Raw genomic sequence first — 17370 nt, 5'->3', positions numbered from 1 at the left:
TCCCTTTGATTCTTAGTCCTATCATTATGATCAATTGTGAACAGAAATTGATCACTTGGACTAGTGAGATGGCATTGGTACATGCCACCTTGATGGGATTAAATTGCAATCCCCTGGTATGTTTCTAACTCTACTGTTTGGGACAAGTCAGCTTGAGCATGTCCCAAATTGTACATCTCTTCCCTCTCTTATTCCCACTCATATATTTAACAGGGATCACTTTTCAGTTAAGTTTCAACACTTAAGAATAACTGTGCATTAATTACAGAATTAAACCAATAGTATTAAGTAGAACAGACCAAAAAAAATACTAAGAGGGATATCGTATTAAGTTGTTCATCAACAGTCAGGGCAAGGGCTGATCAAGTCACTGCTTCTCATAGTGTCCACTTCACTTTAACAGGTTTCCTTTTTGGTGCTCGGTTAGTTGTCACCAATCAGGGAGAACATATGATATTTGTCCCTTTGGGACTGGCTTATTTCACTCAGCATAATGTTTTCCAGATTCCTCCATCTTGTTGCAAATGACCAGATTTCATTGTTTTTGACTGTTGTATAGTATTCTATAGAGTACATATCCCATAATTTCTTTATCCAGTCTACTGCTGATAGGCATTTAGGTTGATTCCATGTCTTAGCTATTGTGAATTGAGCTGCAATAAACATTAAGGTGCAGACAGCTTTTTTGTTTGCCAATTTAATTTCCTTTGGGTAAATTCCAAGGAGTGGGATGGCTGGGTTGTATGGTAGGGTTATATTCAGATTTCTGAGGAATCTCCAGATTGACTTCCATAGTGGCTTAACCAGTTTGCATTCCCACCAACAGTGGGTTAGTGTCCCTTTTCCCCCACATCCTCTCCAGCATCTATTGTTGGTAGATTTCTGAATGTGAGCCATTCTAACCAGGGTGAGGTGAAACCTCATTGTGGTTTTGATTTGCATTTCCCTGATTGCTAGTGATCCTGAACATTTTTTCATGTGCCTGTTGGCCATTTGGATTTCCTCTTTTGAAAAATGTCTCTTGAGGTCCTTGGCCCATCTCTCAAGTGGGTTGTTTGTTTTGTTGTTGTGGAGTTTCTTGATCTCTTTGTAGATTCTGGTTATTAATTCTTTATCTGTTGCATAGTTTGCAAATATTTTTTCCCATTCTGTCGGTTGCCTCTTCACTCGTCTGACTGTTTCTTTTGCAGTACAGAAACTTCTCAATTTGATGCAATTCCAATAGTTAATTTTGGCTTTGACTGCCTGTGCCTCCAGGGTCTTTTCCAGGAAGTCTTTGCCGGTGCCAGTATCTTGTAGGGTTTCTCCAGTGTTCTCTAATAAGTTGATGGTGTCGGGTCGTAGATTTAAGTCTTTAATCCATGTTGAGTGGATTTTTGTGTAAGGTATAAGGTAGGGGTCTTGCTTCATGCTTCTGCATGTGGAAATCCAGTTTTCCCAGCACCATTTATTGAATAGACTGTCCTTGTTCCAGGAATTGGTTTTAGATCCTTGATCAAATATAAGTTGGCTGTAGATGTTTGGGTTGATTTCTGGTGTTTCTATTCTGTTCCATTGGTCTATCCATCTGTTTCTGTACCAGTACCATGCTGTTTTGATTACAACTGCCCTGTAGTATGTCCTGAAATCTGGTATTGTGTTGCTTAACCCTCTATGCCACAATATCAGCCCCTTAAAAACAGTTTGCTACAGTGGAATTTGCCATGCTCAAATATCAGTACCTGACCACAAGAAACCTTGGGGCGGGGAAGGAGTGGCACGATGATACTGTGAGATAGCCCTTGGCTCTTATAGTTTTTGGTAGTTAAATACCCACTTGATGGTTTCTATGTCAGTGGCTTCCACTGTGGGGCTAATTTTGGCTTTTATGTGTGTGTGTGTGGGGGCGGCTTTCATACTGCTGGCACTGAGTGGGTAGAGGCCAGGGCTGTGGCTGATGTCCTACGATGCACATCAGAACCTTAGAACCAAAAAGAACCAAAAAACAGAAATCTAGGTTGCACCAGTGAAAGTAAATATAGGAAACGTGCAAAAGTAAGACTTTAAACCAGATCTCAAAAGAGGCTAAATTCCATATGACTAACACTCCAAGTGTTAGCAACTTAATGCTGCATATTCAGTACATGGGCATTTGTTATACCTTCATAACTTAAAATGATGGCAAAAAGATAAAACAGGCACCGGCGCTGTGGAGGAAGCTCCTGGCTCCAGATCAGCTCAGCTCCAGCCGTTATGGCCGTTTGGGGAGTGAACCAGCAGATGGAAGACCTCTCTGTCTCTACTCTCTGTAACTGTCTTTCAAATAAATAAAATAAATCTTAAAAAAAAAAAAAAAGATAAAACAGACTTGAGGAAAGCTTCCCAGGAAGTGAAGGTCCTAGATGGAGGCTCAGGCCTAAACAACAGGAGTCCAGCCTCAGTTAATGCCAGGGCTCGGAGAACTGGCACTAATGCCACCTGCTCTAGTGTGTCGCAAGCAGATCCTAAAGCAGAACTCTTCAGGCATAAAATGAGGGAGACTTATGAGTGAATGGTATTTGTTTTCAAACTCAGTAAGTGGAAGAAGAAAAATATAGAACAACCAAATAAAAGAAAATCTTCAGCAGTAATACTACAGAAATATGTAAATCTGGATCTACTTTGCATGAGAGATGTGGAGTAAACCAGGCAAATGCCTAACCCCCTCATGTCACTGTATTCTAGGGTCACTTAGGGAGTAAGCAGAGCTGTTCTTTCCAAATTATGAATTGACTACTATTGCTCAGTCTGAGAAATCAAAATTTCCACTTAAGCAAAAAACAACGTCGTCCTTAATTTCAGAGATTGCAGAGTTAAAGCTTCCTGTGCACAAATCAGCAGATTGGAGTCAATACGGCTCCATGCAGCTTCTGCACACCAGCTCGTGTGCATCCCCAGCCACCTTGCTTTCCCATTGCCGGGGTGACCGTCCAGCCCATCACCTCCTCTCGGAAGTGCATCTTATCCCTGCTGTTTACCTGGCAAACGCTCGGACCCCTTCCAGAGCCGCCTCTGCTTCTGCGAGGCCTCCATGGCTTCCCAGAGCACGTGCAACTCCCCAGATACTAGCTCTTCCTCCAGTTACTCCCACGGTGGGGGTTCTCAGCTGTGGAGGTCTCCAGATCCACCTACAGCCCCTTAGAAACCCATCTTGCTGGCCCACCCCCGGGGAGTTGGAATCAACAGGTCAGGTTGCACCCTAGCACCCACATGTCTGCCAAGTACCCAGGTGATGCTGATGCATCTGGAGCAGGGAGCAAATGCCAAGAGTCTTGTGTTGTATCACTGGGTTTCAGGCTTGTATCTTCCATCAGACCGAGCACCTTGAGATCATGGAGCATTTCTTATACTTCTTCTCCCCAGGCTCTAGCCAGCATCTAGCAGTCGTTCGTCTGATCAGCAAGTGTTCACGAATGACTGTTAAGTGCCAGGTACTGTTCTAGCACCAGGATTCAGTAAAGAAACTTTTCAAGGGTAGGCATTTGGTACAGCAGTTAGAATACTGCTTAGGACACTCACAAGCCCTAGCAGAGTGCCTGGGTTCAAGTTCCTGCTCCGCTCCTGATTCCAGCTTCCTGCTAATGCACACCCTGGGAGGCAGCAGGTGATGGTTTAAGTTCTCAGGTCTCTGTCATCCATGTGGAAGAATCAGGTTGGGTTCTGAGATCCTGGTTTCAGTTTGGCCAGTCCTTGGCTGTTGCTGGGGAATGAACCAGCAGATACAATATCTCTGTCTGTCTCTGTCTCCCTTTCAACTAAATAAAAGTAAGTAAAATTTTAAAATTTTCTCTCTCTCCTCTCTCTTTCACACACACACACACACACACGTAAAATCTCCATGCCTTCACAGAGCTTATCTTCTGGTGCTACACAGGAAACTCTCAATAATTGTTTATTGAAATTTGACCAGTTGTACAGGAAGAAAAAAATGACATTACGATGACCATTTTGATGCTGTTATGGGAATATCAACTTCCCATTTCTTCTGATATCCCATCCCAGCATCCAATATGTAAATTCATAAACATGGCAGTAGGAATATACCAGGACTTTTAGTCTCACAAAACATGTGGCATAGATAACATTAATAAAAAAAAAAAAATCTGAGAACTTAAACATATGTAGTTAAGCCATTCAGGGGCAAAAAGCAGTTTCAGTGTTTCTATATTGATAAACAGCTAAACTAGTGGTTTTCAAGTTAGCATCGGTTCTCACTGAAGTGCCACCCTCCCTTCTCCCCCTCCCCGCTCTGTGGATGGCTGTGTGTGATGATTCACCGCCCCGGGGAGCCAGTTCTACCAGCTGTTCTACCAGCAGCACCATCCAGTCAGTACTTGCATGGCCCTGTGTGTGACTCCGAGAGATGGGGAGGAGGCCCCGTTGCCCGTGTTTTGCCTTGAAAACGAAGGGGACAAAGGCAGAAGCAAACTGGCCACCTCCACTGAGCCACGAGAGCTGATTCTCACGCAGTGCCCCACCCCCCAATCCTCGGGAGGGGCACAGCATGTCCCTTCATCGTGGGATTGATTTTCTGGAAGTTTCTCAGCAAATAAAAGTGAGAGAAATCACAAAGAGCAACGCAGAAGGTAACAGAGATGACCATGCTTACTTGGAAGGCGTCAGCATCCTTGAGGTCTGCAAACGTTCTAAAAAGTCTTCCTTTGTAAGATCAAAGCCAGGGGAAGGTGCTGGGGTGGGCACACTGATTCATGGAACTTAAAAGGCTTGTTTCAATATTCCAGACTCACACGTCTCTTCTGTGTTACCATCATAACCAAATTTGGGGCTTCCTGTTAGTGCTTTCAGCAGTTGGTGAGCTTGGATGGCAGTGCTGTCTCTGATAACACTCTTCCTACTGCTACCTCGTGTCAGTGTGGTAACTGGACCCCAGTCCAACAAATCATTATGATTCTACACATCAAAAAATTTCAGAGAAATTAACGTTTTTAAAAATATCCTTTAAAAATGGAGACCAAGTAAACCAATTTGTATGAGTCAATCCCAATTAAGTAAATTCAGATTAATAGATAGCTTTGGGCATAAATATGACCTTTAGGTTAGCTATCCAATGACTCTTAAAAGGTGACCAGATTGTCACTTATTTCCCTGGGGCAGTTTACTAAGTGTTACCCTCATAATCCAAAGGAATTATTAATTCTCAAGAGGCACGTAATTCCTTGCTGAGGTGTGGCCTGCAAGCTAGCCCCTTTCAGACAGGCTAATATACCGCCAAGGGAAACAGAAATCAGCTCCTATTGGTGATTACATTGGTCTCATTAAATTATTGCTACTTCTTTTAGTGTAGCACTACAATATTCTGAAAAATACACAGAAAAATTTAGAATAAAAATATTCTCATCAACATCATTCATGTCCTCATAATAAATTAACTTCCTTAGAAAATGTCAGTTATTTACAGGATCCACCCTTATTTTCTGAAGTGAATTTCCGAAGCACAGCAGCAGACTCCTGAGGCCTCCCCGGCCGTGTGGACAGGGCTCAGTGGTTCCCGAGACACAGCTTCTTGCTCTGGTGCTGGTCCTCGTCCAGATGGCTGGCTCGCAGCACGCCATCTAGCATTTGAGAAGAAGGCCGCGTGAGGAAACCTCGGCAAACACACCCGTGCCTCCTGCAACCTCACAGGCTGGGAGAGCAACGCACGCTCAAGTTAAAGGGACGCCACTGATCTGACCTTCAAATTCTCAACTGCTCTCTCCAGGTAACTCACTTGCAGGTAACACCGGGGTTCATTCAACTGTGAACTCTAACCCATAAAATAATAAATATCCATAATATTTTTTGGTCTGGAGGAGGGCTGAAGTCCTTACTGTTAGGCTAGAGAAATCGCATGACCTACTTACCCTCCAGAGAGAAGAGGGAGGCCCTGTGGGGCAGGCAGAGCGTGGGGACTCTGCTGTTCAGCGGCTCACTCCTCTCCTGGAAGGGATGGTTTTTCTGCCTGGGCAGGTGAGGGCAAGGGGCTGGCTTCTGTTTTTAGTGACTTCATTGGCACCAGAACTGTGCATATTTAAGGTGTACAACTTGAGTTTGGACACCTGTGAAACCACCGCCAGGGTGAAGGCATGAACAGGGCCAACCCTGCAAGTTCCCTCCTGCTCCTTTGTTTCGTGGCTCTTAAGGGACCTGTCTGTCCTCCCTGCTGCTAAAGCGGCCACTTGGGACGCTCAGGCCTTCCCAAGTCGATCTGGAAAGCCTTCTCTCTCCAGCAATTTTCTTATTATGTAATATTTGCAATGAACAAAAAGAATAATGGAATACAGATGGAAGTGCTAATAAAATAAATGCTGGAGAACCTACTGCCCACAAAGAGTTAATCTTGTTTAAATGTACACCAAGTGAGCCACACTGTTGGCATGGGGGAAGACAGAAGAGCCTACTGCCCAACCTACAACCAGAACTCTACCAGCCTGCGTGTGCCTTCCCTCGTCCCATCACCTGTCACCCACTCGGAGGCAACCACCATCTGGATTTCTGTATTTATCACTCCATTGCTTCTCTAAAATAATTGCACCTGTACCTAGGTAAACAATCCATCATTTGGTTTCTTTCTGGACTTCACATAGGTACTGTGATATATTTAGTCTTCTGTAGCTTGCTTTTTTCATTAAACACTATATTTCTTTCTTTCTTTCTTTTTTTTTTTTTGACAGGCAGAGTGGACAGTGAGAGAGAGACAGAGAGAAAGGTCTTCCTTTGCCGTTGGTTCACCCTCCAATGGCCACCGCGGCTGGCGCGCTGCGGCCAGCGCACTGCGCTGATCCGATGGCAGGAGCCAGGTGCTTCTCCTGGTCTCCCATGGGGTGCAGGGCCCAAGCACTTGGGCCATCCTCCACTGCACTCCCTGGCCACAGCAGAGAGCTGGCCTGGAAGACGGGCAACCGGGACAGGATCGGTGCCCCGACCGGGACTAGAACCCGGTGTGCCGGCGCCGCAAGGCGGAGGATTAGCCTACTGAGCCGCGGCGCTGGCCTAAACACTATATTTCTAAAATTCACCCATGCTGAAGAATGTTGCTATAACTTATTATATATAATGTATAATATATGTGTATGTAGTCATCCATGTGAGAATGCACCATAACATTTTTATCCAATGTCCAAAGACAAACATTTGTATTATTTACAGTTTTTCCCTTTAGGAACAATGTTGCAATGAATTCTTTATATTTCTATTTTTTTTCAAAGGTTATTTATTTATTTGAAAGACAGTGTGGGGACTGGCTGTGGCACAGCAAGTTAAGACACTGTCTGCAATGCCAGCATCCCATATGGGTGCCGGTTCAAGACCTGATGCTCCACTTCCTATCCAGTTCCCTGCTGGATACGAAAGCAGTGGAGGATGGCCCAAGTCCTTGGGCCCCGCACCCACATGTAAGACCTGGGAGAAGCTCTGGGCTCCTGGCTTCAGCATAGCACAGCCCTAATGGTTGCAGCAATTTGGGGAGTGAACCAGTGGATGGAAGATCTCTCTCTCTCTCTCTCTCTCTCTCTCTCTCTCTCTCTCTCTCTCTCTCTCTCCCTCTCCCTCCCTCCCTCCCTCTCTGTAACTCTGCCTTTCCAATAATAAACATTTTTTTTTTTTAAAGATAGTGTGACAGACAGAAAGGGAGAGACAGAGACACAGTCATGGAGAGGCAGTTTTCATCTGCTGGTTACACTCTCTAAATGCCCACAACAGCGGGAGCTGGGTCAGGCCAAAGCCAAGAGTCAGGAACTCCATCCTTGTTTCCTACATGTTTGGCAAGAACCGAAATAATTGGGCCACCTGCCATCTCCCAGGTGCATTAGTAGGAAGCCGGATCAGAAGCAGAGGCAAGGCTCGATCTGATAAGGAGTGTGGGCATCCCAAGTGGCAGATCACCCCATTATGGCACAATGCCCACCTCTGTTTCTGTCTCATACACAACATGCCAGAGTTTCTTTAGGGCAAAGAGTTAGAAGTGCAACTGCTTGGGCATGGGGTATATGCATATTCAGCTCTACAATGATAATGTCAAATTATTTTCCAAGGTGGCTGTAAAATTTTTAGTCCACCAGCAGTATACAAAAGTTCCTAATGATTCACATCCTCACCAACTTTCATTTTGTAAATCTAGGGTATAAATCATTATTTCAGTGTGACCTTAATTTGCATTTATCTTATTTTTAATGAGTGTGATCCTCTTTTAGGTATTTATTGGATATTTATATTTCTTCTTTGTGAAACACCAGTAACTATTTTTTTCCTGCAAGGGAGCAGTAGACAGGATAGGACGACTAGAGGCTATTTTAGTAACTTTTTTTTTTACCCATTCTCTATTAGATTTCTTATTAATCTGTAGGACTTCTTTTAAAAGTCTATTTTACTTTATTTTATTATTTTATTTTATTTTAGAGGCAGACAGAGAAGAGAGAGCGAGCGAGCGAGCACTGCCATCTGCTAACTCAGCTCCCAAATGCCTATAGTGGCTGAGGCTGGGGTGGCGCCAAAGCTGAGAACCAGGAAATCAATCCAAGTCTCCTATGTGGGTAGCAGGAGCCCAACTACTGGTGTCATCACTGCTGCCTCCAGGGTCTGCGCGGGCAGAAAGCTGGAGTCAGGAATCAAACCCACATACTTTGGTGTGGGATGCAGGTGTCTGAACTAATAGTCCCTGTAGGGCTTCTTTGCATATTCTAAATTAAATTCATTGTCATGTCTGAAAAATACCATCTTCCAGTGGATGGCTTGGCTTTTCACTTTCTTTATAATGTCTTTTGGAGAACAGATGTCTTTAATTGCACTTATTCTAATTTCTTACTTTTCCCCTTTACAATCAGCGTTGTGTCCTACGTAAGTTATCCTTTTACTCCAGGTCATAAAGATCCTCTGTGTTTCTTCTAAAACTTGAAAAAAAAAATCTACCTTTTCCACTTGTCTTTAATTCATTTGGGATTGGTTTCTGTGTATTACATGATTATGAATTCAGTATCCTTTAGTTCCTATATTGGTAAAACCCATTTCCCAGCATACTACACTAAATGGTCTATTCTGTTCTATGCCTGGATGGCCCCTCTGTTAAGGATGCTAAGTGTCCCACCCTTAATGCGGCAGCACCCCACATTTAAAAGCTACACCACTTAAAATGCCAATGGCGTGCCCATTAGTAAACAGTGCCTTAGTTGATTCACTGAGATTTTAACAATAATTTTATTCCATTTCTCCAAAGTCTATCTGACTCCTCAAATTTCCCTACTCACCTTTTTAATGGCTTATTTCTTGCTCATTGTTCAACAGCATCTTTTATTACTTAAATATTTTATTTGAAATATTTTTTACTTAAATATTTTCCTCGAAAACTTCAAAACATGATGTTTCTGAGAGTCTAAATACGCTGTTTGTTTCTAATCACTCTAACTCATGGTAGCATCCTTTCTTCTGTGCCTGGGAATTTTCAATTATGATCTCCTATTTTATGATAGCCTGCAGACCCACACTGGGATTGGGTTCTTTCTGAGAGCATTTGCATTTGCTCCTGCTGGCAGTCAGCAGGTACACCTGCCCAAGGAGTTTTCCAGTTTCCTTTGAGGGCTCCCAGCTAAACGTAGGTGCCTCAGGCTTAGTCCTCTGGCCTTGCAGTACACCTCATAATTACTCTCAACATCATAGCCTGTGTGGCCATTTATTCCCCAAGGTAACGCTGCCTTTGAGTTTGCTTACAGTTGCTATTCAGATTCTAGCAAAATGTTCCTCTTATCTCTCTCCTTCTTTTCAAGAGGATGTGGGTGTCTGTATATTCCCATCACTTTCTAAGTAGCACAGTCATTGTTAAGGGCTATCTGGATTCTGACCCCATGGCATGGAAGTCAGTCATGCCACTTGCCTCCCTTCTTTTGTATCCTTGCTGTGGGCACCAAGAAGGCATGAAGTAACAAGTCCCCTGGAGTTGGACAAACTGATTGGTCAGAAGGCAGTCCCATCTACCAATAAAGCTGGAATTTCAACTTTCATCTGTCTGATTCTTAGTTTTATTTCTCACTGAATCAAAAATTGGAAAGGAATCACATACATGGTATGAGTCCAACAGATGAATCCAAAGAAACATAAAGTAGATTAGTGGGTACCTAGGGCTGGGGGAGGGGAGGATGGGCAGCAATTACGAGTATGAGGCCTCTTTCTAAGGTATTGAAGAATTTTCTGAAATTAGGTTGTGGTAATGGTTGCACAATTATAAATATATTAAAAACCATTTACTTTAAAAGTTTATGATACATGAATTATATCTCAATAAAGCTGATATATAATTGAAAAGTAGATATTTATTGATATAAAACATTTTCAAAACTGCTTACATAAACTTACTGTTCAGTAAACTATTACAAAGCAAACAAATGAGGTACTTCAAAACATTTATGGAAAAATGGAATCAAAGATAAGTTGAGGTGGGCATTTGGTCTAGTTCTCAAATATCTGTGTCCCACATTGGAGGGCCTGGGTTCAATACGTAGCTCAAGCTCCTGATTCCAGCTTAGCACTAATGCAGAACCTGAGAGGCAGTGGTGATGGCCCAAGTAGTTGGGTTCCTGCCACCCACATAGGAAACCTGATTGAGTTCTCAACTCCTAGCTCCCAATTTCAAAGCCTAACCCTGCCACTGTAGACATATGGGAAGAGAACCAGTGGATGGAAATATACTGTTACTCTCTCTCTCCAATAAATAAGCAAAAAATATTTTTAAAAAGTTTATTTTGGTACAAAAATATTTAGAAACTCATGCATATGAGGGGTCCTCAAAAAGGTAATGAAAAATGCAATTATGAAAACCCTATGCATGGATTTAAAAAATGTTTGACCAGAATAAATTTATTTTTTTACTCGACTTTTCTATGAACATTTTTAAGCACCCTTGATTGCTTAACCATCATCTAGGTCACAAAGTAAAACATTCTTAGCCAACCAGAGACATTCTTCTTGTTCCCTTTCAGTCTCAGGCTTTAGGCCACAGCATGTCTTCCTTTTCCTTAGTGATTTGGGTATAATCAATCCTGGACACAAGCCCTTTGGCCAGGGCTGGGCTGGGGCAAAGCCAGGAGCCAGAAAAAGAATCCAGGTCTCCCATGTGGGTGAGGGGAACCCATTTACTTAAGGCATCATTGTTGCCTCCCTGGGTCTGCACTGGCAGGAGGCTGAGTCAGGAGCCAGAGCCAGGAATCTAAGTGGGGCATTCCCATGTGACATGCAGGCATCTTAACAATTAAGCTAAACACCCACTCCCCTACACTCTTATTAATACCTTTTGATGAAAAGATGTTCTTAATTTGCATGTAAAGTAACTCATCTTTTTATGATTAGTCCCACTTTTTAAAGGTTTATTTACTTATTTGAAAGGCAGAGTTATATAGAGAGAAACAGAGACAGAGAGGTCTTCCATCCACTGATTCATTCCCCAAATGGCAGCAATGGCCAGGGTTGGGCCAGGCTGAAGGCAGGAGCCAAGAGCCTCTTCTAGGTCTCCCACATGGGTGCAGGGGCACAAGCACTTGGGCCATCTTTCGCAGCTTTCCCAGGTACAGTACCAGGGAACTGGAGTGGAAGTGGATTAGCTGGGACATGAACCAACACCCATATGGGATGTCAGCATTGCAGGTGTGGCTTAACCAGCTATGCCAGAACACCAGCCCCAATTAGTCCTTTTTATACCCCTTCTCTAGTAACAGGAAATCATTAGTTGGCCTCCTCAAACACTGTCATCAAATATACATTCTTTAATCATGTGCACATATTTTCTATCCTGGTTAACTTTAAAAAAAAAAAAAGATTTTTCATTTGAAAGGCAGTTACAAAACAGGGAAGAGAGAGAGAGAGAGAGAGAAACAGAGAAAGAGAGAGAGAGAATCTTTCACCCATTAGTTCACTCCTCAAATGGCCACAACAGCCCGGGCTGGCCCAGTCCAATGCCAGGAGCCAGGAACATCATCTGGGTCTCTCATGTGGATGGCAAGGGCACAAGCACTTGGGCCATCTTTTGCTGCTTTCCCAGGTACATTAGCAGGGAGCGGGATTGGAAATGGAAATGGAACTGGCTCCCATATGGAATGCCAGCATCATAGGCTGTGTCATAACTCACAGCATCACAACGCTGGCCCCAGATGGTAAATATTTAAAAAGAGGATAGTGTTCTGGTACAGTAGGTAAGTCACAACTTGCAATGCTGGCCTCCCATATTGGGGCACAGATTCAAATCTTGGCTGCTCCACTTCTGATCCCTCTCCCTGCTAAGGTGTTTGGGAAGGCAATGGATTATAGTCCAAGTGTTTGGGATCCCGCCATCCATGTGAGAAACACCAGCATTGAGTTCCTGGATCTCGGTTTTGACCTGGTCCAGACCTGGTTGTGGTGGCCATTTTGGGGAGTGAATCAGTGGATGGAAGATCTTTCTCTCTCTCTGTCACTCTGCCTTCCACATAAATAAATTTAAAAAATTTTAAAGAAAGAAGTTACACATTTTTTCTACATATTATAAACAACAAATTTACTATTTGAATAAAACAAAGTATTCAAAACAGAGAATCAAGATATTCTCATAGAAATTATTCTCAGAATTTTATTTTTATTTTTCAGTGTAATCAAATAATTGTTAATATCAAGGAAGCAGCATACTTCCATTTACCTAGAATTCAAACAATTAAGTAACATAGCTACTATTTTTAAATAATATTGTATAGCATTAACTAATGTTCAAAATTATGTACCTAAGGAATTATAAGACCTCCCAAAGATTCCATAACATCTAAAATATTCATGTTAATATGCATATAATACAGCCTTGAAGACTAGTAACATCCATTCTGTGACCAATCTGAGCAAGTGTGGCTGTACTCCACAGGAATGCATAGGTTAGGATCTTCCTTACTTGGTACTAGACTCACCTGTCTATATAGTTCTGTATATTCTATATAGTTCTCCTTTCTTACAGTGCAAGAAGCTTTTGTTATGGTACAGAGGAGTATAACTGTTTACTGTTTCATATATATTTAATTTATAAATTCAATTTATACATGATTATTTGTATTAAATTGTAGACTCATATAGGAGTAATGGTCAACCAGGACTTTCTACAGCACCTAGTTTATGGCAGATACGTAAATGTTGGTGAATAAATTGAATGGTAAAATTCTAACCTGCAAAAAGAACACATTTTATCTATTAAAACAATTTCCATCGTCTGGTCATTAAAATTCATTATCTATCCTTTCTCCTCAGTTAACAAAGTTAACCTCAAGATAGGTCATACAAAATACTTACTTTCTCTCCTTCCAGGCTCATTTTGTTCAAGACCATAAGCTCCTGATGGATTCAGTTGCCACTGTAAGATCAAAAATATCTTATTTATTTGAATGGTTCAAAAGGACTTAATAAATTGCATTTCAGCATCCTACTTTTAAATATCAAAACAGCTTTAAAACATACAAGAAAAAGGAGTTAGCATGTGTATATCAGCAAAGCCCTAATAATGCTGTCCTGAGAAGTCCTGGGATCAGAATCAATCAATACTCTCAGAGAAGGGACGTTAGAGACCCTGTCCATTCATTTTGCAGGTAAAGAAGTGGGAGACCAGAGATCGCAGTGACTGCTCCAGGTTAAACACTAACTAGAGGTGGTGACAGAATTAGAAGCTGGGTCCACGGATGCCTGGCATTGTGGAATTTCGTCACATTCTGTATCTAGGTGCTACAGAATCTTTAAATAGCTAGAGAGAGAGCCTAAGTATTAAAGAAGGAAAACACAACCAAGATCACTCTGCTTTTAAATACAGTTATAGAAGCTTTTATATTGTATCATTTTCTATCAGCCATCTGTATCTTCTCTGAGTTTCCCATCTCAGCCACTCAGAAAGAAAGGGAAGCCTGAAGGCTCACGGGTGTCATCGAGAAGACTAGAGCAGCAGAAAAGAAAAATGCAAGCGGCAGCTGCTAGCGCTCCGTTCTTGCGTGGGTTGACACTCCGTCAGCATCACTAGTGACCTAGCCACAGGGCCCTGCTAGGCCACTGTCTCCAGAGAGGCACAACCAAGTATGAACTGCCCGGGAGCCTCTTCCACAGCATGGATCAGGTCATCAGATCGACTACTCGATATCCTGAGCCTTGCGTGGGGAAGCAACCCTAGATAAACATTTTATCATGCATAGGAAGTCCTTAGAAAAAGCAAGACACCTGGAACTCTCTGGTCACTTAAAGAAACAGACAGCTAGAGCTAGCACAAGAGAGGACCTATAATGAGTGACCACACGTACACACACACACACACGCATACACACAAAACAAGATACATATGCCCTTTAAGCAGTGGAAGATGGCCTCAGTCCTTGGGCCCCTTCAGCCACATGGGAGACTTGGAAAAAGCTCCAGGCTCCTAGTTTCGAATCAGCCCAGCTCCAGCCATTGTGGCCTTTTGGGGAGTGAACCAGTGGATGGAAGACCTCTCTCTCTCTCTCTCTCTCTCTCTCTCTCTCTCTCTCTGCTTCTCTGTAACTCTGCCTTTCAAATAAATAAATAAAATCTTAAAAAAAAAAAGTCAAATCACTAAATCTATTAATTTCGGCAAGGTAAAAACTAATAGGCCGGCGCTGCAGCTCAATAGGCTAATCCTTCGCCTTGCGGCGCCAGCACACCGAGTTCTAGTCCCGGTCGGGGCGCCGGATTCTGTCCCGGTTGCCCCTCTTCCAGGCCAGCTTCTCTGCTGTGGCCAGGGAGTGCAGTGGAGGATGGCCCAGGTGCTTAGGCCCTGCACCCCATGGGAGACCAGGAGAAGCACCTGGCTCCTGCCTTCGGATCAGTGCGGTGCGCAGGCTGCAGCACGCCGGCCGTGGCAGCCATTGGAAGGTGAACCAACAGAAAAAAAGAAAGACCTTTCTCTCTGTCTCTCTCTCTCACTGTCCACTCTGCCTGTCTTAAAACAAACAAACAAACAAAACTAATAGCCCTGAATTTATATTTAAGGGTATTCATAAAAAGTTTTTTCATAATTCAAAAACTTAGAAAAAATCCAGGTGTCAAAAACGGGAATGGCTAAGTAAGTTGGGTCTATAGGTTGGAATACTGTATAATTATTGAAAATTTTTTAAGGTTTATTTATTTTGAAAGTCCAAGTGAGAGAGAGAGAAGGAGATATACACACACATACACACAGATCTTCTAACAGCTGATTCACTCCACAGGTGGCCACTACGGCCAGTGCTGGGTCAGGCTGAAGCCAGGAGCCAGGAGTTTCTTCTGGGTCTCCCACATTGGTGGCAGGGGCTCAAACATCTGGATCATTTTCCACTGCTTTCAGGGAGCAGGATCAGAAGTGGAGCAGGGGCCGACACTGTGGCGTAGTGGGTAAAGCCGCTGCCTGTAATGCTGGCATCCCACATGGATGTTCCAGCTACTCTACTTCCAATCTAGATCTATGTTATGGCTTGGGAAAGCAGTAGAAGAAGTCTCCTGCCACCTGTGTGGGAGACCCAGAAGAAATTCCTGGCTCCTGGCTTCGGATTGGCGTAGCTCCTGCTGTTGCAGCCATTGGGGGAGTGAACCAGCGGACAACCTCTCTCTCTCTCTCTCTCTCTGCCTTTCAAATAAATAAATCTCTAAAAAAATGATAAAATAAAAAACAGTAAAAATTTATAACTTACACCCACACAGAAATTGTATATTATATTATTATATTCTTAAAGGTTTAAAAATTTTTTAAAGATTTCTTTATTATTTATTTGAAAACCAGAGTTACAGAGAGGCAGAGACAGAGAGAGAGAGAGAGGTTTTCCATCTGCTGGAAAATCTAGATGGCCACAACAGCCAGAGAGCTGGGCCAATCTGAAGCCAGGAGCCAGGAGTTTCCTCTGGGTCTCCCATGTGGGTGCAGGGACCCAAGGTCTTAGGCCATTTTCTACTGCTTTCCCAGGCCATAGCAGAGGGCTGGACCAGAAGTGGAGCAGCCGATCTCAAACCGGTGTCCATATAGGATGATGGCACTGCAGGTGATACTACTCCATAGTGCCAGCCCCAAAGGTTTAAATATAAAAATAGACTATCCAGCACTTTCCCTATATATAAGTATATTCATGTACATATACACACACAGTATAGAGAAGTTCAGGCATTCCAGACTCAAACTGATGTACATAATGTGAATGTAAAGCTTAAATTTATGGACAGTTCTTCCAAAAGCTTTATTACCCACTACAAATTCTAAAATATAGATGTTACATTTAAACACCCAGATTAAATCATTAGACAAATCATAAAAAGCAACATATGATTCTGGACAGAATCCCTTTGCTATATAGGACACTACTGGAACCACTGAACCTTGTTTGGAATCTTTGGATTAATGTTCATAATGTATCAACGTTCACTTCCTGATTTTGGAGTGACCATTTGGCTCAGGGGTTAATACACTGGTTGGTATGCCATATCTCATATCAGAGTTCCTGGCTCGAGTCCCAGCTACTGGACATCTGTTCCAGTTTCCTGCTAATGCACATCCTGGGAGGCAGCAGGTGATGGCCCAACTATTTGGATCCTTACACCCACATGGGAGACTTCTGTTGGAGTTCCTGGCTCCCAGCTTCAGTCCTGATTAATCCTGGCTATTGTGGGCGTTTGGGGACTGAACCAGAGGATGGAAAATTTCTGTCACTCTGCCTTTCAAGTAAAGAGAAAAATCTAAAAATACATTTTTAAAAAGTCCTGATTTTTATAGCTCTTTTTTTAATTCATGAGAATTTTTAAAAAGACTTTTATTTTATTTATTTAAAAGGCAGAGTTACAGAGGGAGGGAGGGAGGGAGGGAGGGAGAGGGAGGAGAGAGAGAGAGAGAAAGAGAGAGAGAGAGAGAGAGATCAATCTTCCATCCACTGGTTCACTTCCCAGATGGCTGCAGGACCAGGTGCTGCAGGACCAGGCTCCTGCTGAAGCCAGGAGCCAGGAGCTTCCTCCAGGTCTCCCACATGGGTGCAGGGGCCCAAGGATTTGGGCCATCTTCCGCTGCTTTTCCAGGCACATTAGCATGGAGCTGGATTGGCAATGAAGCAGCTAGGTTTCGAACCAGCATCCACATGGGATGCCAGTGCTGCAGGCAACGGCTTAACCTGCTGTGCCACAGCATCTGCCATGGCTCTGTTGTTAAGTGGTTATTCCTTATTTGAGGAAACACAGGTGATCTGGGAGCATGTCAACTTCTGGAAACATTTTCACTGTTTTGTTTTTGTAACTTTTCTGTATGTTTGATATTGTTTCAAGATTTTTAAAATCAAGTTTTTAAAAACTTAAATAGTAAAGAAGTATAAAGTGTTAAAGTTCTGTTTTCTGTGCATTACCTCAGTATGA

General features: G+C 42.9%; 1 protein-coding gene across 4 annotated transcripts in view; it reads right to left on the bottom strand.

The window, feature by feature from the left end:
• Positions 1-3893: 3893 nt before the first annotated feature.
• CDADC1 (cytidine and dCMP deaminase domain containing 1) overlaps positions 3894-17370 on the bottom strand; it is a 52453-nt gene continuing 38976 nt past the window's right edge. For all 4 annotated transcript variants that reach the window (XM_062194211.1, XM_062194210.1, XM_062194212.1 and 1 more), the window contains 2 exons: positions 13303-13363; positions 3894-5591 (listed from right to left, as the gene is read on the bottom strand). In XM_062194211.1, coding sequence (XP_062050195.1) covers positions 5518-5591; positions 13303-13363 — 135 coding nt within the window. In that variant the 3' untranslated portion in view covers positions 3894-5517. The remainder of the gene's footprint in view (positions 5592-13302; positions 13364-17370) is intronic.

The sequence above is a fragment of the Lepus europaeus genome, chromosome 6 (assembly GCF_033115175.1).
Source record: "Lepus europaeus isolate LE1 chromosome 6, mLepTim1.pri, whole genome shotgun sequence".
NCBI classification, from domain to species: Eukaryota; Metazoa; Chordata; class Mammalia; order Lagomorpha; family Leporidae; genus Lepus; species Lepus europaeus.
Note: the sequence above shows the minus strand (reverse complement) of the source record. Positions and strands in the feature narration are given on the sequence as shown.